Source organism: Rhamphochromis sp. 'chilingali' (genome assembly GCF_963969265.1).
Source record: "Rhamphochromis sp. 'chilingali' genome assembly, chromosome: 10".
NCBI classification, from domain to species: Eukaryota; Metazoa; Chordata; class Actinopteri; order Cichliformes; family Cichlidae; genus Rhamphochromis; species Rhamphochromis sp. 'chilingali'.
This window is the reverse complement of record NC_137937.1, coordinates 34,064,043-34,089,043: the sequence shown is the minus strand read 5'-3', so window position 1 is coordinate 34,089,043 and position 25,001 is coordinate 34,064,043. Positions and strand designations below refer to the sequence as shown.

The window sequence follows — 25,001 nt, the reverse complement described above, 5'->3', positions numbered from 1 at the left end:
ATGGTGGGAGAAACGAAATCAAGAAGACAAACAGAGGAAAGAGGAGGAACAAGCGCTGCTTATAAAGCTCAAAGAAGAATATGATGAGGAAAGAAATGAATATGAAAGCAAAATAAAAGAACAAGATAGACTCAGGAGAGAACAAGAGGAGAGAGACTGGAAATTAGCGCAGGATATCTATGAGGCAAAAGTCAAGGAAATGAAGAAGAAAATTGCAGAAGAAGCCAGAAAGCAAGCAGAAGAATTCAATGAGTTCAGACAGAAATATTCAGTAGATTTTGCAGCGTTGAGAGCAAAGCATGACAGTGAGATGGAAGACATGAAGCAAAAACAACAAAAAAGCAACGCCATCATACTTAAACATCTGCTCATGAAGAGAGAATACAAGAGAGACTTTGACAGACTGAAGAAAAAACAGGAACAAGAAATGGATGAGCTGAATTACAATCTTTCTATAGGAAATGAGGGCGAGCCAATTGAAGAAGATATCAACCAACTACAGCTAGAACATGATAAACAAATCAATGACTGGATAGAAGAATATGTACAGAAAGCTGACGGAGATAAGTCTTGCACCATTTTATGAAACGGGCTCTTTTACCTGAATGTCAGTTTGATTTAACTTTGATAGCTTTTGGTTTTAAAGCTTTTAATAAACAAATACTTTTGTTATAGCTGCATGATAGATGACACTTATGTAGTTCCATATAACATAATATACTCAAATTATTACAAATTGATTCATTTGTTCTAAAATCACTGTCAATCTTTTTTTTCCTTTTTCTTTTATTTACTGCAGAAAATGTTGCCTGCTAAGTAAAAACATGAATGAATGTAAACTAATCATATAAATCATTTAGGTAAAGATCTCATTTAATTTGCATCATATGATTTTTACTGCAGGAAGTAATGCATATTTTTCCATTTAAAAACAATGACTGGTGTCAATAATCTCACGAAAAGCACAAAATGTCTTTGGCTCAGATGGGTTTGTTATTTACAGAAAACACTTTATTGCACTATATAACCATTTTTTGGCACAGCTTGTCTCTTTTTTCAGAATGATAAAAATGTTTCGGTTCCTGATTGTTTTTTGTTTTTATAAAATACTTATTGCATCTGATAAGTAGTCTGTGTAGAGATATATTAAAATGTAAGCTTCATATTTTGGACAAAAACCAGTTGATGTTCTTATCGTTAATTTTGATGATCACTTTATCACCAAAAATAATTCTGATTCAATACGGGACAATGAATAAGTACTACTGTTGGGAAATATCACAGTAAACTTTAAATAAAAGCAAACATTAGCTGAAGACTCTTTAAGGATATTGATTGATTTATTGATAGATTAAAACTGTTTTAATCTAACTTTAAAGTGAAGGAAATGTAACAAAGTACAGGCAACCTAAGCATGGAACCACACTTCATAGTGAAATACAAACCATATTTGTTGAAAAGCTTGATTTAAATTGTTTCTTCAATTTTGAATCTTTGAAATAAGGGAATATGTCCTGCCTTTATTCAAAAGGTCCTTTCATATTTAAACCCAGTTTCAGAAAATTTATTTCACAGAGTTTATAGGGTAGACGTCATCTTTTAGACCTTAACAAATAATCAACACACCTGACAGTTACGCCACATTCTTTAAACGTACATGTACATAGGAAGAACAGTGACAGTTCTCAATTATAATAATGTGAGTGTTTGAGGTGGAAACACCACTGTTGGAATAACACAGCTTGTACTAATGCTGTGAGCTCTTTAAGACAAGAAATTATTTAAAAAACTTGTAAAGGTAGACTCCATGGTTTGCTGCTTGATTTCATATGCCTGTGGCAATCATGCAGAAAAAAATAACCGAATTCAAAAATTAAGAACTGTAGTCCATTGATTTTGTCCCTAAAGCATACAGGTTTTGATTCTGTGGTTATGACTCAGCAGTTTTTACTCATTCACACAAACTGCTTTTTCTATGTAAGTCTATTAACCGCATTTTAATTTAAACCCACTGTCAGTTTTTTGATAATGGACCAAAATCCACACATTTCTGTTTTTTCAACTAGTTAAGGCAATGTGCCCTTTGCCACCATTTGCTCCTTGCCCTGCATAGCAAGTGATATCCTTGCCATCACATCGTGTGAACATTTTCTACATGTAGATCAGGATGATTAGCTCAACTTGATATTTATCACTGACAATGATTAGATCTTTGGGTGTCCTGTACGTGCCTGGTTAATCCAAGTGGAAAAACAGCCCAATAATAACAAAACAACTAATGCGGATTCTCGCTTAGATTAGACATAAAACCACCTGAGACTTGTATGACCTTTTTCTGTTGTTGAAGGTTCAGACAATGCATGGAGGTTGCACAGATGCAACAGAGCATAAAGAATCCAGGGAATGCTCAGTGTTTGGTCATTTATCAGTAACTGTATCAGACATCACCTTTACTCTGTTGTCATACTTGTACAAGGCAACACCTTGATATTCTGATAATGAAAGGTGGTTACAAGTAACCTGATTCAGTTTGGAACTGCCAAGGGACATTTAACAGCACTGAGTAAAACGTCAGAGTGTCACCTGGTGAGTACAATCACTGAAAATAAATAGTCTGAAGTGATTAAGAAAGTCTATAATTGTTGGAAACAGACTAGAGTCCTACACTGGTTAGTTTTAACTGTTAATACTGACTAGGTGTATGAAATATATACAGGTCTGGTAATTAAATACAGATCACATTGTGTAGTTAAAGTACTGCATTTAATATGTCTTCATATTATATGTGTGGGAAATGTTTTACAAAATAGTACAAGCAAGAGCTACATAGATATTAGTCTGAAACATGTAGAGTTACATAAAGAAATACAGACCTGATTAATGCAAGTTACATTCAAATATCAGGCTAAAATAGTTAAGGCTAATCCATAACAAACATCAAATGGGCATAATTTAATATAATTTTAACTTTACTTGAATTGCCATTTTATGGAGGTATCTGACACTTGCTGCATTTGAAGGAGAAGTTAGTGAAAGGCTGTATACCCATATATTGTACTCTAGTACTGTACACAGTATTAGAAAATATATCGAGACTCATCTGTAATCTGATGTAATCTAAACTGAGGATTCTCTTCCAATTTACACACAGTACAGAAACTTCAGCAGGGGTTTGAGTGGTCACTTGAGAAACCATCATGCCAAAAAAAAGAAATCAATTTAGACTTGAAGCAAAAAAAAATTCATGCAGTCTGTATAGGATCTCAGTCATTAAGGTCATGGTAGTCAAAAGAGTGTAAAGTAAAGTTATTGTCTTTTTTAAGGGGACAGCACTTAGCCACTGGTATAGATATGTGGATGGCACCTGGGTCAAAATCAAAACCCAAGGAGGAGTAGCCTTCATGGTTCAAATCAACTCGTTGGAAAGAATAATATTTTGCCATTTCTAGACTGTGCATAGCACATCGAGGAGAATAGAAACTGGTGAAAAAAGTCAGAATTTTGACTTTTTTCTCAGAAGCAGAGGGACACCTAGTATACTCCTCCATCTTTGTTTCATCACAACATTCTGTAGTGGGATACTGGACTTTCTACCAAACAGACCCCAGACTGTAAGGATGCACAACCAAACATCCTTCACCTTGTCTCTGAGCATAGGTGTTATTCAAGGTTATGTGCCGAGACACGTTTTATACATTATTTACATGACTGTATGCTAATTGTAGTACTAGCAAGAACTAGTAACAAAGCTTTGTGGAGAAGTGAGGAAGAAATCAAGAAATGTGAAATTCACAGGGTAAGACAACGATGAAGGGACATAATGGGATTAAAAAATGCTAGGACCAATTTTCTGACCCAGTCCAACCCTGACAAAAACACATATGCATTTTATGTATTATGAACATCCGAATCTAGAAACTTTGAAGCTGTTTGACACTTATCCCGAACATGTTACACATTTCTAATTTTCAAACTAAAGGACAATTACTACAGCTATAAAAAACATCAACTCTCCCCACATTTCTTAAATGTGCCCCCTTGTGCATTAGTGAGACATACAAGCAGCTTTTGCACATTATCATTTGATGTATTCATTTGAATTTCAATTCAGGTTAGATTTTTTTTGTGCGCAACGCAGATTTTCTGTGTGCAGAGACCGTGCCAGCTGTGCGCAATTGCGCACGCACGCAGCTTAGAGGGAACATTGCCATGAAGGCCTGTCCTTTCATGATGGTGCCTCCCCTTCTTCCTCATTCTTGGTTTTCTGCTGCCTGAGGTATTCAGTGAGCACGCGGTTGGTTGGGGCCATCTTGCTGATGTATTCGTGGATGTTTGTTGTCTCATCCTGGACTGTGGTGCTGACACTCACCAGTCCCCAGCCTCCTTCCTTCTGCTTAGCATACAGCCTCAGGGTGCCGGACTTGGGGTGATTGAAACCCTCCATGCATGGTCAGGAGCTTCCTTGTCTTGATGTCAGTTGCTTCTATCTCCTCCTTTGGCCAGCTTATTATCCCAGCCAGGTACCTGATCACGGGCAGGGCGTAGGTATTGCTAGCCCAGATCTTGTTCTTACCATTCAGCTGACTTCTCAGGACTTGCCTGACCCTGTGCAGGTACTTGGTCTTTGCAGCTTTCCTAGCGACCTCTTCATGGTTCCCATTTGCCTGTGGAATCCCCAGGTACTTGTAGCTGTCCTCTATGTCTGCAATGTTGCCTTCTGGTAGTTGGATCCCCTCAGTTATGACTACCTCCCCTCTCTTTGTTATCATCTGACTACATTTCTCCAGTCCTATTGATATTCCGATATCATTGCTGTATATCCTGGTGGTGTGGATCCGTGAATCGATGTCTCGTTCACTCTTGGCATACAGCTTGATGTCATCCATGTACAGGAGGTGGCTGACAACTGCTCCATTCTGTAGTTGGTATCCGTAGCCAGTCTTGTCAATGATCTCACTGAGGGGATTCAGGCCTATGCAGAACAGCAGTGGGGACAGAGCATCTCCTTGGTAGATCCCGCACTTGATGGCAGCTTGTGCTATGGACTTGAAGTTGGCCTCTAGTTGGCCGCTAACTATATACATATATGTGTGTTTGTATATATGTATTTTCAGGTCAGGTATTCCTCATCTTCCTCTTGTCAATACCCTTACACATTCTCTATTAGTTTCATTTCAAGTGACTGAAAATCAAACACAGCAATAACATGGTCAGCAATTATTTAAGATAAGATAACCTTTATTAGTTTATTTGACCCACATGTGGGATATTTGAAATGTGTTGTTTGATAGTAGTTTTAGCCCTGTGAGAAAGTCCTAAGCCCTGCTGGAAAAGGAAATCCGAATCTGAGCTTGTCAGCAGATGACACAAACGTCTCTAAAATCTCCTGGTAGAAGGCTGCATTGACTTTGGATTTGATAAAATGCACTGGACACATTTGTGTTTCAGTGTTATAACTTTTCTTTTTTTTTCCCTTCCCTAAAATTCAACAGACACCTGCATATTCTGCTGCTGAACTGAACAAAATAAAATCATGGCAGGATCAGCATATAGGTCTGGTAAGTGCACAATATATATATATTTTTGGGGTTGTTTGTTTTTTAAGTTAAAGAAACTTATTCAAATTTATTCATATTAGTCATAAATAAAATAATACCTAAAATGCTCCTTTTTGAGTTTTACAGCAGCTGCTAAATTTTTTTGTGACAAATTAACTGAATATTTTTCAGAGAGTGATCCACCATGAATATGAACTTGAAAATATTTGTTTAGCGCTCTGAAGTCTATTTCAATTTAAACAATGATTTAAAAAAAAATTAATAAAAGAAAATTTATTTGTAACAGTGTTTAATCATAATGTTTCTTGTGTCCACTTCAGCATCCGAACTCAGGATTGTGATATTTGGAAAAAACCAACATGAAAAGGCAACTTTAAGTAACTTGATCACTGGTAAAAGAGATTCTCATCCTCTAAAAATATTCAAGAAATCCATTGCTCAAGGACAATGGGGAAAAATGCCCACAACAGTGGTGAAAACCTCAGACATCTTCAGTCTTCCTGTGGAAAAAGTCAGACATGAGATGAAGATGTGTGTGGCACGTTGTCACCCTGGGCCAAATGTCCTGCTGCTGTTAGTGAAACCTTCAGATTTCACAAAGGAAGACAGACAAACGCTGAAGTTCATCTTGAGTTTGTTTGGTCCAGATGCGCTTAAATATTCAATGGTCATCATAACACAAAAGGATGAAGAAAAGAATGTGGCAGTCGATCAATTTATCCAGGACTGCGGACAAAGACAACACAAATTCAACTTTGACAAAAAAAACATTGACTTTGATCTTGAAATACTGATGGAAAAGATCAGTCAAATTGTGACTGCCAACAGAGGAGGACATCTAAATTTTTCTGAAAGCGCAGAGCACCTTGAAATACCTGAAATGCCAAAATCAAAAAATTTAGCACTATGTGGGAAATGGGAAGATGGGATTGAAGAATCTGAGAAACCAAAGCCTCCTGTGAAGTTAGTAATTTGTGAGAGACCTAAAATTCCAAATCTGAAACCTATGAATTTGGTACTGTGTGGGAGGTTTAGAGTTGGGAAGGCATCAACTGCCAGTGCCATTTTTGGAGACAAAAAAATAGAATCTAATTCATCAGCGTGTGATAAAAATGAGGCAAAGGTGTGTGGTCGACTGGTTTCAGTAGTGGAACTGCCTGCTCTCCATGGAAAATCTCAGGAGGAAGCAGTTAGTGAAGCAATCAAGACAGTTTCTCTCTTTGATCCTGAGGGTGTCCACGCTTTCATCCTAGTTCAACCCTTGGATCACCTTACTGATGAAGACAAGAGTGAGGTGGAGACCTTCAAACAAATAATGAGCTCTAAAGTCAAGGACTTTACAATGGTTCTTTTTACTGTGGAGACCGATCCTACACACCCAGGTATTGTTCACTTTTTAAAAATGAACACAGAGATCAAAGAGCTCTGCGAGAGTTTCAGTGGCCGATATGTTATCCTCAACATCAAGGACAGACAGCAGATCCCTCAGTTATTGGATGCTGTGGAAGAGATGAAAACACCATTTAAAGGCTTCAAAAAAGAAATTATTGAAAATCCTTTCATGCACAAAAGCGCAGGAGATAAATCCAAAATGGGAGAGTCAAGATTTGAAAAAAAGAGCCAGGACTGTCTCAGGATTGTGTTGATTGGGAAAACTGGAAGTGGAAAGAGTGCCACTGCAAACACTATTTTGGGAAGGGACTGCTTCCACTCGAAACTCAGTCCGGGATCAGTGACCGCGGATTGCAAAAAAGTAACAGGAGAGATTGATGGGCGCTCTGTTGCTGTGATGGACACACCTGGTTTATATGACACGAAGGCCAGCTGCATCAAAGATACCAAACCACACCAGACCATATGGTCATTCATCAGAAACTTTATTATTTGCATCTTGTAATAATACAAAAATTATTTTCTAAGGAAAGAATGTACATATTTCTTGCTATTCTAGCTCGAATCCTTGATGTATAGTGTGCCAGTGTATAGCAGAACTGTCTTAACAATTTTCCAGTTGCTACTGCATCATAATACATTTGAAGCATACCTTAGAAGCAAGTGCTGAACTTCAGACAGTATAGCTAAATGAGCATTCTATTGTTTTAAACATGTTACATGTAAAGAGGCAAGGTGTTCTAAGAGATCTTTGTAAAATCCTATTTCTTTTTTTCTCCATTTTCATTATATACACTTAGCAGAAGTTTAATAATAAACCAAGTGCACTTTTATTCTTAGGTGAAGTTCAAATTACAAACCCGTAACCTGAAATTCATTGGTATATTACAATATACCGATGTCATTACATCTCTGTGTAAAGTGTGAAAATGTTTGGGTTTTTTTTACCTAGTATTTACGATTATCATCAGGTTTTTCATAATAAGTTCAAAGGGATGTCTCATCTGCACTCCTGCATTTGAATCGCACGGTATGGGGTTTGATTAGAAACAACTGCAAGACAGTCATTGTGAAAAAAAAAATGTAAATGATAGATTCCCTGTAAACAGAATAAAAAATGGCACCATACTAATTCAACTGTGGTTGTGGTTTTTTTTATAATGTAATGCTAGTGCATAAAGCTTGCCATTTCGTAATCAATTTTCATCTCTAAAAATTGGGAAAGAGAAGAAAAAACCCAAAAGCTTAATTCTCTTAGATCTCTACTCTACTGGACAAGAAAAAGAAAGATGGATAGAGATGTATCAAAAATGGAGAAATAAAAAAGTATATGCAAAAGTTTAACCTTAGTTTTCTACAACTAAAAGAAACCAACAACTCCTGCAGCTAGAAAACACTAGGATATAAATAATTACATTGTACATATTATTAAGGAAATTTCTGTTGACTTTAATAAATTAATATATACATGCTAAAATACATGAATAAATGAAAAGGAGTGAAAACCTCAGACATTACCAGTAGATAAAGTTAAAAACCACATGAAGAAATTTGTGGTTTATTGTCTTCGCTGGACCAAAGGTTTGGCTGTAGTGATGTGAAACCTAATTTCAGGGCAATACGCTTGTGTCCATTTTGGTGTAGATCATTTTAAATACTGCACTGCTGGCAAAGACAAGGAATCAACTAAACCAATCATCAAAACCAGCACACCCAATCTTAGTCTACATTAGACTAAAACATGCCCTATCATGATACTATATGTGGCTCTGAATCTGAACTTTGCAGCTGAAACTCTCATTCATGTCTTCATTAACTCCTGCCTGGACTGCTGCAATGCAAAGCCCTGGACATGTTCTATGTTCAGGACACAGCTGTCAGAATTGTTACCCACAGCAAGTCCTAACAACCTACAAAATGTAACTACAAAGTCTCCTGGTCTTCTGTATCTCCTACAAAATCCTTCTCCTCTTCTACAAATCCTGACACACCCCTGCTCCCCAGTACTTACTGGATCTCCCCTACACTGCATCTTAGACTCTAAGATTTTAACTAAGTCACCCATTCTCCATCCCATACATAAGACAGGTCTTTTGGGGCAAAGCCTTTAGTGCTGCCCACTCCCTGAAACATGCTCCCGTGACCTGTTCATTGAGAAATTTGGCCTTTGACTATTTTCTTTTTCTTTTTTGTTTATAAAGATAAATTTACATTGTGCTAAATATGCAAAAAGCTAAGAGATAAGGAAGGGAGCTAATACATAGTGCGTTTCAAGAAATCCAAACTGCTGTTGTTAGTAGTCGTATCAGTATTAGTATTACATTATTTAGATCTATTTTGAAATTTAGCTGGTGAAGCAATCTATGAAAATATAACAAAGAACTCCAACCATCCATTATCCTTGTCAGGGTCATGGGGTGAGGGCTGGAGCCTATCCCAGCTGTCTTAGGGGGAAAGGCAGGTTACACCCTGGACAGGCTAACACTGCGGTCCCCAACCTTTTTTGCACCACGGACCGGTTTATGTTCAACAATATTTTTATGGACCGGCCTTTAAGGTGTCGCAGATAAATACAACAAAATAAAACAAGTACCGGTACCAAAAATAAATAAATAAAATGTATTCATAACACACAGGAAAAGACACAGGGAAACTGAGGTAACGATAAAAACAATGAATATTAATGATAAAACAAAAAAAACCTGTAAACCATAAATTTCACACCTGGACCTCAACACTCGCGGCCCGGTACCAAACGACTCATGGACTGATACCGGTGCATGGCCTCGGGGTTGGGGACCGCTGAGCTAACACATAGAAACAGACAACCATTCACACTCACACCCACATTCATACCTATGAGTCTCCAATTGACCTAACCCCACTGACTGCGTGTCTTTGGGAGGAAGCCGGAGTATCCGGAGAGAACCCACGCAAACACAGGGAGAACATGCATGCTCCACACAGAAAGGCCCCGGCGTGATGTTGGAACTGACCTCAGAACTTTCTTGCTTTGAGGCAACAGTGCTAATCACTGTGCCACCGCGCTGAATCAGATTTTAAAAATAGAGAAAATACACTAGACATTGTTCAGCTTTTTGTTTGTGCATGTATATTGTTTTTGTTTATGGTAAATCGTGACAGTAACACTATAAATGCAAAGAATGTCCAATCATTTTAGCTAAGCATAACTTATCATTTATACAAGTTTATACATATTTACCTTACCTTGACATTTATTATAGAATAAGTTGAACTAAGGTTTGTGCTTATAACTCACTAACAGGTGTTAGTGAGATTCGTCTTAAAACAAAAGGTCACAGACAGAGTAGAATCTCAGTCCAACCCAATAATTAAAGGTGGGTTTTTTTCTGAAAAAAGCACCACGTCTTGGTGACACCTTTTGGTGTATGCATAGTAAAATATAGTCCGTGATTAGGTGTCTTTTTGTAATATTTCTGGGAAAATTATATTTACATTTTTAAAGGAAATCCAAATCAAATTTTATACAGAACCAGTCTAAAAAACTTGCCTTTGTTTTAAGTTACTCAATATAAACATGCAACAGTATAAGTAACTGTTCATTGTGTGCTTTGAATCTACACTGTGAAAAATGAATACAAATAACATGTAAGACCTGCACCTACCTGTACTGTACAACCATCATGTTCTGCTCCCCACAGTGTCTCGCACAGCGAATATACCTCATCCAGCTGGATTTACTGGGATCATTACCATCGATGAAGTGCTGTAACGTTCCCTCTGAATCGTAGATCTGGAAACACAAATGATCAGAGTTGAAAACAGAGACATTAATTCAGGATAGTATTGATATATCTGAAAACAGACACCCTTCAGAGTTAGAGGTAGTACATGTATCTTTTTCATCCATAAAAGAAAAAATGTCAGATACGAATTAGACACAACTAACTTTTTAGTAACTGTAATTGTAGCTACTGTAATAACACCTTGACTGTAAATTTTAATTGTATAGATTGATATACGTATTGAAATCTACTTTTACCAGTCAAATAATTTAGCTCATTTTCCAAATTGGCAGTGAAACCAACCTTACTTAACTAGGGCAGAAAAATGTTAAATATAATAATTATTAGTTTTAATTATTTAATTATTTTTATTATATATTATAATCTTATAGCTCAGTGTAAATCCAATTCAAAATAAATCTGAATTTGTATATTTGCCATTACAATCGTATCCTGTTAAAAATGAGGTAATAGTAAACAAGGTTATTATAGATAACTAAAACTAAAGACTCAAACTAGAAATAACCACTCTTTGTGTCATGGTTTGATCTTTAGGGATATTTAGGCGTTTTGTAGTTTTGGTTAACATAAACAGTAAAGCTGGAGGACGAACGCTAATGAACGGAGGACTTTTTTCCACTCGAGAAAAGTTCATGTGAGGGTTCCCAATGGTTAGGGGCAAATGCAATCGCATGGCAGCATGCTGTAAACGGACCAAACGTCAGTCAGGAGAACCACCGAGTTAATCCATCCACAATACGAGGTTAGTCATTAATATACTTCTGCGTGGGCTGGGCTGTAGTTACATCTTAAGGGTTTAAAAACTGAGCTTTAAAATGATTAACGGTAATAAAAACCGTGAGAAGTCGACATTGATCACTGACTGTTATTAGGGGCTTGTTGAGATTAAATCGAACAAGATACAAAGCATTAAACATATTAAAAACACAACAGCCTCATTAAATGCAGACTACTTTGGGCCCGGAGGCAGGATTCATCACGTTATCACTTAAAAGACCAGATACCGGCCATGGAGGCTAACAAGGACTGCCCAAAGAACATGTGGATTAAGACATACCGCTTAAAAAAGTTTTGGTTCTTTACAACAAATGCTCTCAGTCGCTGTTGCCATTGGCAAGCAGTAGCCGCATAGACACCAATTGGTTGCCCTCACTCTCTCGTCCTCGTGCAACGGATTGTTTCCATCTTCATCTAAACTAGGTACTGGTAGACTATTTTCATTCTCTCTCGGTTTGCTCTGGTTCAAACTGGAAAGTGTCACGGGTTGCCGGGGCAAGCTGTGTGTGGATTATTTAGGACCCAAGATGCGGCAGCTCTGGTGCAAGTGAGTTTATTAACCAAATGTGGATACAACAGAGATGGCGGGGGTGAACATGAAACTAAGAAAACCTAAACTGGGAAAAACTAACAGAAACTAACCAGAAACAGAGATGCAGGGAGGCACAGGGAAATACACAGAATGACGGATGGAGAGACGCAGACGAACCAGCCACGAGGACGAGGTAACACATATGCACACACCAGCAAACAGGAGGGCAACACACCTGGAAGACATCACAGCTGACGAGGCAGGGGAACGTAAACAGAACGCACTGACATCAGACAGGGACCTTCAAAGTAAAACAGGAACACATACACGCAAAGACACAGACTAAGAAACGCGAACTAAACACAGAGACCTTACTACACAAAAGGGGATACACCAGCAGGGATGACACCAAACAGAGGGAACACAACTAAACCCTGGGAAACCAAAACACAACAGTCATAATACATAAAACTATCAAAAGTAAAAGTACAACAACCAAAAACACTGGGTTACTGACCCAGGACCATGACAGAAAGGTTGAACAGAAGCCATTTCCAGTGTGCTGTTAACTGTGAACTGGATGCGGTGCAACCGTATGACGTCACTACCCAGAGAAGTAAGTAACAAAAAGTTAGTAAGTAAGTAAGTTAAGAAGTAAATAAAAATGGCGGCCTACTGGTAAATTGGTTTTATATAAAATGTGCTTAAAAGGAAAACATTTGGCGTATTTTAATACCACATATGTGTTACTGAAAGCACAGTACATATTTTAGGCAAACAACTCTTAATAGCCGGGGTTCCCTTTAAAAAGAAACATAAATTGTACATAGATGAGAATAAGATTTCTAATGAAATCTAGAAGATTATAAGTTGTGGGGCGATCGTGGCTCAAGAGTTGGGAGTTCGCCTTGTAATTGGAAGGTTGCCGGTTCGAGCCCCGGCTTGGACAGTCTCGGTCGTTGTGTCCTTGGGCAAGACACTTCACCCGTTGCCTACTGGTGGTGGTCAGAGGGCCCGGTGGCACCAGTGTTCGGCAGCCTGGCCTCTGTCAGTGCGCCCCAGGGTGGCTGTGGCTACAATGTAGCTTACCGTGAATGTGTGCGTGAATGGGTGGATGACTGGATATGTAAAGCGCTATATAAATACAGGCCATTTACCATTTGTCCTATTAGAACTGTCACTTCCAAAATTTCATCCAACATTGAAATTTATCTCGGCGTTTAAGATAGCATCTCTCGTGACACTGGTAGGGAGTTGCAGATTCAAATGTGAACTGAAATTTTTTTTTTTTTTTTTTTTTGCTAATTTACGATTTATAGTCTGATGATGTATCAGCCTCTTTTCATAAGAATGAACCCTTGCAACTGAAAACGATATCGAGTTGTGCACTTGCAGCTCAGACAAATAACTTAATTTGATTTGAAATGTTTTAAACAAGCTTTTGCAACTACTCATTAGGCTCTTATCCACAGTCAGCTGGAGCTGTGATGATTACAGCCTGCTGGGTGTTAAACATTACACAGACCTGATTTACATGTGCACCTGCTTAAAAGCCTTACAGCTCTGTCTGCCAGCTTTAACATCGAGGCCTAAAAATACTTTTTCACAGCAACAGTGGAAGGCTGCACATCAAATAAGAAAAATGGAGCTGAAACGTAAACCAAACAAGGGTCCATTAAGAGGAAGAAGCAGCTTGCTTTTTTTCCTGTTGCTCCTGGCTCAAAGATGAGATCTCTCAGTCTGTTCCCCTAAAGAAAACCACAAGTCCTACTTTTAAACAGAAAACATTAAAATGAAATGTTTGAACTGGTGGGAAATTTGCTGATCACATTCCCCAGAGATTTAATGTTTCTTGTATTTATAATGACCCAGTGACCTCTAGTGCCACCCTCAGGCTCAATGATTTCATTCTCTATTCAAGCTTTCAGTTCCTTCAACAACAGATCTTTTTGTTGCATGGAGAGTCTGAAGTTATCATTTTACATTGATTTGAGAATGTGTAACTTAAAGGATCACTAGTATTACTGGACCGATGTAAATGGTATATGAGAAGATGACATCTAGATATCTGCTGCAAAGGCAACAGGGATGAGACAATTAAAAATGAGTAAATAAATCAACAGAAATCTGAAGAGTGCACAGCTAATAGTGATCATAAGCACTTAAAAGCAGTCGATCTCCCTTAGCCTCCGTCTGTGTGTGTGTTCATTATTAATCCATCCCTCCGTCCATCCGTGGTAAAGATGCAGTGTGACTGTATTGAGGCGGCATTGAGTGTGTTTATAAGGTGATGACCTGAGCCAATAGCCTGCCTCTCTGCTGTCCATACAGCCAACAAACAATCAATGCAGTAAATGACTGTGAGAATCAGAGGAAACAGCTTCATTTATTATTCTCTGTATGTAAGCACTTTACTGTCTGTCGCTGTTGGACTGCCTGCACACTCTCCTGCCTTTATCCGAATCTTTGTCCATTTCACATAAACTACTTTATATGATTAAGTGTACATTTTTTTCTAGGTTGTTTATCTTGTGGCCTGAAACTCTTTCCACGTTTACTCTGTTTCACATAATTAAGACACAAAAACTTCCAAATTAGCTTTTTTGTGCTATGCACAAAGATGTTGAGTTTGCTATGATAAATACTATTTAATTTATGCAGTAAACCTTCACATGAGAAGCTGGTGAAAAAAAACAAAAAAAACAATCTATGATTAATGCAGTTACGGACTGTATATAAAGACTGTGAGAGGCATGATGGCTTTGCCCATTTGTTTGGGGGCATTTTATAGCCTCATTCTCATATTTTTTCGGTGGGAGGGGGTGGGTGGGTTCAGGGGGTGGAGGAGATTACTATAATTAAACAGAAATGGTTAGTTACCAACTTTGGTGAGCTCGGTTAGCACGCTGCATTCATAAACTATATGAGTGCAATGCAGAGACATAGACACCTGCTATTTACTGCCAAGTCGCATCCCAAAAATCGTTTTAGTACATGCACTATAATGTGAGAATGTTTATTTCTGCTGGATATTTTTAATATGGGAATCTATAAGAATGAACTCACTTTGGAGTCAGCCTCAAGTGGACATTAGAGGAACTGCAGTTTCTGGCACATTTGTTTTTCTTTTTTTTCCCCTTTTAATTTTTTTTTTTTTTTTTAATTCCAGGAGGTAGCCACTCAGTAAAGTTTGTTTTGTTTTGTTTTAAATAAATGAGGGCTCATAATTATTGTCTACACCAACAATTCTCCTGGGGATGACTGATGAGGTGCTTTATTTATAATTTTGCAGCATCATGGAGATTAGAAGCCTTATATATTTCACATTAAACATCAGTCACTTTCAAATATCACTGTTCTGTTCTACTCAGAAGTTTACTTGTTCATTTTTTTAACATTTAGATTTTCCAGAGTAGTTTTTAAAAATTTAGCCTGCTGGCTTCACATTCACCGTGTACAGTAGTGAATGAGTGTCATTAAAAAAGTATTTTTTCATGATATTTTGGTTTTTTGTGGGGTTTTTAATCTTGTTTCAGATAATGACAAACAACAATGACGTATCCAGCACATTTGTTTTTCCTAAAGCTTTAAAAATGCACAAAGCAAAATATACAGGAAAGTAGTTCAGAAAATATATTAAAACTTGTTTCGGTATTAGTCCTCTGCATGCTATGATCCAATGGTGTTGTGCACTGTAGGATTAACAGCACTCTAGTCTGACTCTTGGTAAAACTGACCGATTAGCTGAATTCTATTTTTTGTTTTCGTAGACTTTTAATTTTTGTTTTCTTTTTGTAATTTGTGTCCTTGCCTCATTGAAGCATTTTGAATTTCCTGAAATGGTTTTAGCATTCATTTCTTGTCACGAATCTGTGCTGATTTAAAGTTTTACCCTTGCTATTATATTATGTCACTTTCTCATTGGCAGGGCCAGCTTTTGCTGAGTTTACATATGACATCTGAAGCTCCAGTGAACTTGGGCCTCTCAGACCAGCAGCTGGTTTCTAGCTCGATGCTGTTCTGTCAAAGACGTTTTGGCCGCCTGTGTTTATCAAATCCATCGCTACAAAATTCCAGCCATAAGATAAACGGCCAAAGAGAAAATGTTGTTTAGCTGAACAGACAGAAAATGTTGCAAACATTGCCAGGCTGCCGGATTGGCTTCACGGCTCCAGCTGTCATTTTTCCATCTGAGCACAACAGTCGTCACAAAACGAGACTTTTTTTTTTTTCTTCGTAGCTTCAGTCTGTTGAAGCTAAATAAATTCTCCTTGTTTGACCCTCAGTTTGTTCGGGACAGATGACCCTTACAGCAGCACACTGGTTTATTTTCTCACACTCAGACCACACATAATACATACTATAAGTGCTGCTTCTGCAGAAAGCGCAGTGTCTTGGGAGCTTTATTCAAAGAAACTGCAATGACTAACACGCCATTTCATCTTTGTTTAATCTATTGAATAATTCTATGTAGTTTATGAAACAGTAGAAAAAGTTCACACCACATCATATCCACACTTGCCTTGTTTTTCCCGACACAGCAAAGCTTTCCATCTTACTCCCATGTATAAATCTGCAAATGCTGGAGTTTGACAGCTTTTCATCACAATTATAACATTTTAAGATTTTATCTTTCAATTCTGGTAAAAATCCTGATAATATTGAGAAAGCCATGCATGACACACTTTCATGTGGTAAAGCACTATGCTCTGACAATACACTTAAAGGTACTTATTTAAATTACCCTCTTTCACCACCAAGAAATTACATTTTACATATAGGTATGCAGTATGAAGACATTTCCTCCCTTTAAGGTTTTAGATTAATAATGTAACAACATACACCGCAGCTCTAATGCAGCTTCATCTGATATCTCTTCAACACAACACATTTGACATTTATCAGTAAGTGGTTGTTTTGTTAATACCTTTAGTTAATGTTGCACAGAGTGCTGCAGAGGTGTAAAATCCACTTTCAGACATTTCTACTACTATTCCACAATTTTGTTTAGAGAAGGATTGTTCAGATCTGCTCCTTACTTTGAGTATTGGATGTTTTCTGTCCTTATTATTGTGGAAAGTGTGGCAAGTTACATAAAGTCAAGCAAAACTGATTATTTAGTTTTAACTTTTCAATAGAGCTGAAGTGGAGGGTGAGAGAGCCTAATCTATCTGCATCCGCCTCTTTGGCTTTACAAGAACCAGAAAACTGGAGGTAAGAGGGGAGAATAACACACACACAGACACACACGTGCAGACGCAGAAACCAGTGACAGCTTGTGTGTCTTTTTAAGAGAGTGGATTACAGCTCTCTCTTTCAGTCATTGATCTCTGCTGTCAGGTCTTCACTTACTGCTCTGTCACTGTCCACACACACACACACACACACACACACACACACACACACACACACACACACACACACACACACACACACACACACACACACACACACACACACACACACACACACACACACACACACACACACCAGGCTATACTAAATAGATGCTCTTACTTGTTACCCTGGAGCATGGATGTATGTAGCTTTCATAGATTAAATATTTAATAATTAATTTTTGCTTTCGAGCTCAAGAATTTGAATTTGGACGTATTTGTGATTGATGGCTGTTAATGAGGGACCTGCACAGCCTCAATCAACACCCTGGAATGCACACATACTCTCACTCTCACTCTCTCTCTCTCTCTCTCTCTCTCTCTCTCTCTCACACACACACACACACACACACACACACGGAGAGACTACAATTTACCAACAGTGTTTTGACCTTCTGACCTAATTACAGAGAGTAAATCTTCTCCTTGTCTGGGCCAAGAGCAGAGATACTCTGTGATGTGTCTGAGTGTGTGCATGTGTGTGTTTACAGACAGGAATGCATTTCAGCTATCAGTTAAAAACACTTAACTGTCGCTCTGAACCTACACTGGCATGTAAATGGCCACTTCGCCGTCAGACGACGATATGAGTGAGACAAGTGTGTGCGTGCGTTAAATGCATTTATCACTTTGTGTGTGTCAGTAAGTCACTAATGCAGCTGTGAGTTATCATTTCTGAAGGTGTTACGACACTTCCTCTATCACACACACACACACACACAAGCATATGGGAGTGTGTTTGAAGCTTTTAACAGAGAACAGTTTTGTTTGTTATGAAATGAAGCTAATATTAGGTGATATTTGGTGTGACAGTTCAGTTTTTCCATCTTCAGTATGTCAACACACACACACACACACACGCACGCGCACGCGCACACGCACACACACACGCACGCACGCACGCACGCACACACACACACACACCAAGTGTCAACAGACTTCAGAGTCTGAATTCTCTCTGCAAAACAACAAAAACTATTTTATAACGGACCCTGTATATGTAATAAGTATAAAAAACAAAAACAAAAACATACTTGTAACTAATTAAAACCCCTGGAACTGGATAATTAATACCATAACCTTTGTGTTCTTAAAGGTCTTGGGGAAAAAAGGGTGGAAGACTGACTTCAGGAGTGAGTTATGATTGCTGGGGGGAAGACTTTTGCATCTTAACAATGTTAGATTTCTTTGAAAATGTAAATGTTCTATTTAGGCCCCAAAACACTGCAAAAAAAGGGGAAAAACCCCAAAACAAACACAAACACACTTGAAACATAAATTTCTTTGTTACTCAAAGCAAGCAACGTGTGGTTACACTTGAAATGAACACTACCATTTTATGGTGTTAAATGATGTGTAAAAAAAGTTAGGGTTAAGGTCGGGGTTAGAGTGCTGCTCACAGCATGAAAAGAAATAAAATTTAAAGATGAGGGTCCTAAACAATTTCCTTAACACCATCTTACAACATAACAGTTTCCCTCTTTGGGGGCACTTTATCTATATTTAAGATCTTTTAATATATGCCATGTATCCAGTTGAATAATTGAATAATTGAGTTTGAATCATTTTGAATTGATTTTTTTTTTGTCAAAAGTAAAAAGCAATGACCAATATTTACTGTATGTCCTGAAAGTAGCCTTAAAAATGTAAAAGTTAAAATAAAAAGGTGCAGTTTCTCTACTGTGAGTTGATCTTGTCCTGCACTTGGGGCTAACTCCAAAAGTGAGTTAATCTCCATTGACTTTCATGTTAAAATGTGCAAATTTAATACAGAAATAAAAGTGCTTACAGTTATTATTATGGTCTTTACAACTAATTTCCCTCCTTTATAACAACTGAGTCCATCTCACCTATTAAAGGGCAATTTTTTTTAATAACCCAACCATTTCAAACTTATGAAGGCTTAAGGTAACAAGTGTGATTCCTGTGATTGACCTATGCGTTGCATCCACAGCTTTTATGACATCCCATTCTAAACAGATCCCTCCCTTGGCAGCTCTAACAGCTTCCATTATTCTGAGAAGGCTTTGCACAAGATTTCAAGCAGCGTTTGTGGAAACTTTTGCCCGTTCATCCAGAAGAACATTTTTAGGGTCAGAGTTCAGGGCTCTATGCAGGTCAGTCCAGTTTTTCCACACTAAACCTATCCAACATGCCTTTATGGAACTTGTTTTGTGAACTGGGGCACAGTCATCCTGGAAGAGAAAAGGGCCTTTCTCAAACTGTTCCCACAAAAATGGAAGCATAGAATTTTTCAAATTGTTTCTGGTAAGCTGAACCATTAAGAATTCCCTTCACTGGCGCTAAGAATGCCAGGCTAAAACCCAGATCAAGATCAATGATCAGGGTAGCCCAACTTTTGTCTTTATGGTCCATCAGCTAGGCCTCATCTCCACTGTGTGCTGTTGGTTCATTTTAAATACAATTATCTGACAAATAATATGGCATAATGTATCATATTGCCCACCTAGGTCGTTTGTGGGGGGTTTCTGTGAATAAATTCCTAGTATTTTTGTTAATTAGCATCAATTAACAGGAAATTATCTGTACGTAACCAGCCAAGCATGCTAGCAGTAGCTGACTGAACAACTTAATATGCCACCATCTAATCCTTATATGCTATGCTAACTTCTAGCTCCAAAAAACCCCAATATGGTGGTGGTAAAAACAGAGGCTTCAAAAGAAAAAGACCCAGAGACACACAATGGCTGATTCCACTTTTTATTTCATAATATACACACACACAAAACACTACGTAGGTTTTGTTTTTGTTTTTTTTGCAAACCTGCAAAGTTGAAGTAACTGCAAGTCACAAGTCACAAAATGTAATCGTGGTATTTATAGCTGAAAACAATAAATCACAGATTTCCCTCTGAGGGGTTTTCCAGACTGTAAATCACACAACAAATCAGCCCTCAGACCCTTCATGCAGAATTAATGACTGTGCAATAAGTTTAAAAAATTTTTGTTTTGATTCAAGATCTATCACACAGGTAAGGAAATCGCAGAAAGGTGTATATATATATGAGTGACAAAGCAGTTCTCCCAGTGAAAATACTACAGCCAGATGACCAGACTTCCTGCGATGTTATATGAATAATGAACCAGCTTAACCTGTAAGTTTCCAAAAGCTTACAAATCAAAACTACACAGTGTGTAATTTAACGTCATTTGTAATAATTGAACTAAAACATGATAAAGCTTACATGCTAATAAGTATGTAGTCTTGATATGGTAACATTAAACCACAAACGCTCTTCTTTTATTCAGAACTCAGTCTGACCAACCACATGCTTTTCTCATCAGCTGACCACATCTGTCAGCTGTTATAAAAGACAAACATCAGCCTCAGAAAAAGTCAGCCTCTCCACCCTCTTCTTCTTCTTCTTCTTCTTCTTCTTGTACTAAACGCACCGTTTTCTTCTTCTCGTTCTTCTTTTTCAGTCCAAATCCTGTAAAACTGTTCCTGAGAGCGGATCAATGCTTGCACACTTCACTTTTACAGCTAATCAATGATTATCCGCTAATTCCACTGTTATCTGCTCTCTTCATCTGCCTCCTCCTCCTCCCTGTTATCTTACCATGTCTCCTCCTCCTCTGTCCTCACTCACACTGCTCTCCTCCTTCACCTCTTCCTCCTTTTTCTAATTTTACTATAAAAGATCTCTGCATTCACAGCTTGCACAATTGACTTGATTACAGGACTGTGGGGCCACGTCTGCAGTGATTTTGCATCTCTTTTGTCATTTTTGTGTCTGTTTGTGGTCATTTTTGTGTCTTTGTGGTCATTTAACCTCTCTATTTGACTATTTTTCTGTCACTTTGTGGCAATTTTATTCATCTTTGTGTTCACTTATGTTTTTTATGGTGATTTTTGATCTTTATATAGCCATTTTGTGTGTTCGTGGTCATTTTTCTCTTCATGTTCACTTTGTCCCCCTTTGTGGCCATGTCTGTGTCTCAGTAGTCATTTAAGACCTCTGGTAAATTTTTGCTTCTCTTTGCGCTCATTTTGTGTTTCTTTGTGGTCAGCTGTGTTTGTGCAGGCCTTCAGTAGCCCTACATTGTCATTATCTTTGTCTTTGTGGTCATTTTGACTCTATTCATATTCCTTTAGTATCTTTTTTAGTCATTTATTCATTGTTACTCTGCAATTGTTTTGGATCTCTTTGCCTTGATCTCTTTTTCCTCAACCTTAGACAATACGTCCCATAAGGGTAGTGTTCATATCTGTAGACATTTGATTCTCCTCGTTATTGTCACTCTGTTAAATCTTCCATAGCCACATGATTTATTCAGCCTGCCAAAAATAAATGGAAGGTTAAATAAAGCCACAGTCCTGCTTATTCACCCAATCTGACACACTGCTATTCAATCGTTCAGTTTCTTTAAAAACACTACATGTCGCTGAGGGGTCCATTTTTCAGCACTAAGCCTTATAAACTGTGCTGCCATTGCTGCCATCACCACCGCTGCCATCATGCCCAAGAGCAACAGTCTGGGCCTCTGCACACAGCCAGAGCAGCCTCACCATCTGAAACTGTGTTTTCAGCAAGCAGCGAGCAGAGTCATAAATCTGAGGGCTAATAATCGTTCAGAGAAACGGATAATATTTGGATAACCGACGCTGATTCACCTCAACGTCAACAGCAGAAAGTTCTTGTCTGGAAGCAGAGGTGCTGCTTTCTCACACAACAGTAAGAAGCAGAGGGGGGCAGCAGCCCACCACCCAAAAGGACAGAGACCACCACCCATCAGAACACCTTTGTCTGTGCTGCAGTCCATGGCACAACTCAGCTCCTTACAACAGTCCTGTTGACCCAAATTAGCCAAACCATAGCTCATCTCCAGCAGCTCTTCATCATGCTTTACTTTTTCAGCAATTTTTTTTTAAATTTGAGTTGACTAATGATTCTTTAAATGTAGTTTTAAAGTCTTATGCGACTCGCAGTCTTAAGTGTTTCGAGTGGTCAGTGAGACTGGAAAAGTGCTCGATATAGATGCGTAAAGGTTTTTGCAGAAATGTGACAACCAAGAAGACTGCAATAACTTCAATAAGGAATCTGCTTTTTTACTTTTAAATTTTAAAGTTTTGCCTCTAAAAAAAAAGCTCTTGCCTCTTTTACGCCAACGTGTTGCCATTTCTGCCTCTTTGCCTTTTAAGAGCCACCCTCCATATTTGCAGGTTTAAGAGAGAATTATTAATGGGCAAAATATGTGGGCTGCATCTGCCAATCATTGGTAAATTTATTGCAGTAGCCCCTCACTTAGACGTGGTTTCAGAGCGTCCAAATTTAGGATCATTTATTTTGTTTGCAATGTGTGAAACAGGGTTTAGATTGAGCATTGTCTGCATCAGTGGAAAAGACGTAAACAAGAGTAGCAGTTCCACATTCCATGCTAATGTGGGGCATAATCGCTGCATTCACTGAATCCATTCCTTCACGGTCAAGAGTTCAGGTTTTTCTTTTAATTTGTCAAAAGTCTGTGTTTGTATGTCTTAGCCTGAAACATTCTAATCAGACAGAAACAATAATTTTAGAATGAGTCAGTTTTTCCATGCACACCATGACACTTTTTTTTTAGCTATTATTATGACAGAACAGGAACGCCGGGAGAGAGCAGGGGAAGACATGCAGTAAATGGCCCAGAGCGGATATGAACCTGGGCCTTATGGCATCTGGGTCACCAGCTCAACTAGGTGGGATAGAATAGCACCCACAACAGACGAGTTCAGGCTTAAAGCCCTATTTATTAAAACTAAAAAAAAGGCACTATTTATATCATCCACGCCTCATTATTCCAGGCCTTCATTTATATGCAAGTCACCTATCAAATCTCAATGATCTAGCCAAGTTTGAAGCACAGATTTAAATTTGTGAAACCTTTGTATAATCATAATCTTGTTACAGCTTTGTTGGATAAAAGTAATTTATAAAATCAGCTCATAAGTGCTACCACAAACACAAAATTTTGAAAGTTGCCAAATTTCAAACACACCAATGTATTTGGCCAGGCTAACAAGCATGCTAACATGTTTGGTCTTGTGGCCTTCAGAGCATGAACTGCTTGCTCCTGTCACTGTGCCACTCTGATTTCGTCTCACCCCTGAAAGTCTGATAGCTCGACCACAGGAAAGGCAAAAGTCGGGAAAGCTAAAATTGTCTTTTTGGATAATAATATTGAGAAATTGGTGGTGATTTCCCTTATCACATTTCTGAGATTTGCATACCATTTTCTTTTCTGTTTTTATACTTTTTCACACTTTGTGTCATTTCCACTCTGTCTTTTCTATCATTTCTTCTCTCGTCTTCTTCCTATAAAGCCCTGCTGTTTTCCAAAGAGCTAGATCAATAGAGTTCAATCCTCCCTTCAGCAGCTGTCTTCAAGACCCAACCCAGAAGACTGCCTATTGCACATTATGAGGCTGCTTCAGCATCCAGCTGACCCATCTGTAGCCATGACCTCTGATGCTACTTCTTAAAACTGACCACTGAAAGAAAATCCCAGCGTAACTGAGCTATTTCGAGGATTTAAAAACTTTCCAGTAAATTAAAACTGTTTTACTTGTTTTAAGCTCCAAACTGAACAACAATCTCTCACTTCCTTCAGGGCATTTCTAAAAAATGTTTTTCCCGACACAAATCATTTGACACAAATCATAAAACTGAATATGAACAAAAAATGTTGTGAAAAAACTGTTTGGTGATTTTGAGCAACCACCAATTACCAATAAAATCATAGGGATAGTTGTGGAGAAGGCAGACATGCGTGCACACACACACACACACACACACACACACACACACACACACCGGAGAAAAGAATGCAGAATCGTATATCTTGGGATTATTTTCGCTTTAAATCTTTCTGGTGAGATTAGATAAGAACACATGGCTAGCTTACCTAGCATGGACTCCAGGATAACTTGTTAGCTCAAAAATTTATCTGACACAGAGCAGACACATTGCACACTGGTGCTTTGTTCGATGGTTTTTAAACACTGACCAGTGCTTTCTTTGACAGACAGGTGGGTGATAGCAGAGGCAGCTATAGCTGCTAGCTGTCTGCTGGGGTTCCCCTCCACTAATTGGAGTCACTGAACTGGACCTCTTGGTCAGGTTTGTGCTGCTGGTGTCTTTGAGTATTTTTAACACAATTATCTGACAAATAATATGACTTTCTGTGTGTTTAATTATAAGAACAAACCACCGCAGAGTTCACGAACCCATGAATAGAGTCACAGTGGTCTGTTCATTTGTACAGCTTATGTGCACAACACAACAATATAAAATTAGATAACCTATACACATAAAAATAATAATAATTTAGAAAACCCCCCAAATTATCTCATCAATCAATTCTAACCATTAGGAAGGTGAGAATAAAGAAAGTCAGTGTTTGCAGAGTAATATATAAAAAGGATCTTAAGGATAGCAGGAGTGTTGGTAACACTGAAAAAAGAGAGAGTCTGCATTAAATTTCAGATTTGTTTTCACAAAGTACTAAATTATAGTTATAATTTAAACCATATAATCATACAATACTGCCTGAGGTG

The 25,001-nt window shown here is 38.1% G+C and overlaps 3 protein-coding genes across 9 annotated transcripts in view; 2 read left to right on the top strand and 1 right to left on the bottom strand.

Annotated features, from left to right (window-relative positions):
• Positions 1–586, top strand: part of LOC308403903 (GTPase IMAP family member 8-like) — a gene marked incomplete at both ends in the record, with an annotated part of 3,718 nt that extends 3,132 nt beyond the window's left edge. Inside the window, 1 exon segment of the mRNA XM_080893699.1 lies at positions 5–586. Coding sequence (XP_080749825.1) covers positions 5–586 — 582 coding nt within the window.
• prdm6 (PR domain containing 6) overlaps positions 1–25,001 on the bottom strand; it is a 119,930-nt gene that overhangs the window by 70,056 nt on the left and 24,873 nt on the right. For all 7 annotated transcript variants that reach the window (XM_080895261.1, XM_080895260.1, XM_080895263.1 and 4 more), the window contains exon 5: positions 10,598–10,725. In XM_080895261.1, coding sequence (XP_080751387.1) covers positions 10,598–10,725 — 128 coding nt within the window. The remainder of the gene's footprint in view (positions 1–10,597; positions 10,726–25,001) is intronic.
• On the top strand, positions 5,534–7,455 carry LOC308403902 (GTPase IMAP family member 8-like; the record flags this gene model as incomplete). The annotated part of the gene is made up of 2 exons (XM_080893698.1): positions 5,534–5,558; positions 5,879–7,455. 2 exons carry the CDS (start codon positions 5,534–5,536, stop codon positions 7,453–7,455), a joined length of 1,602 nt encoding a protein of 533 aa, XP_080749824.1.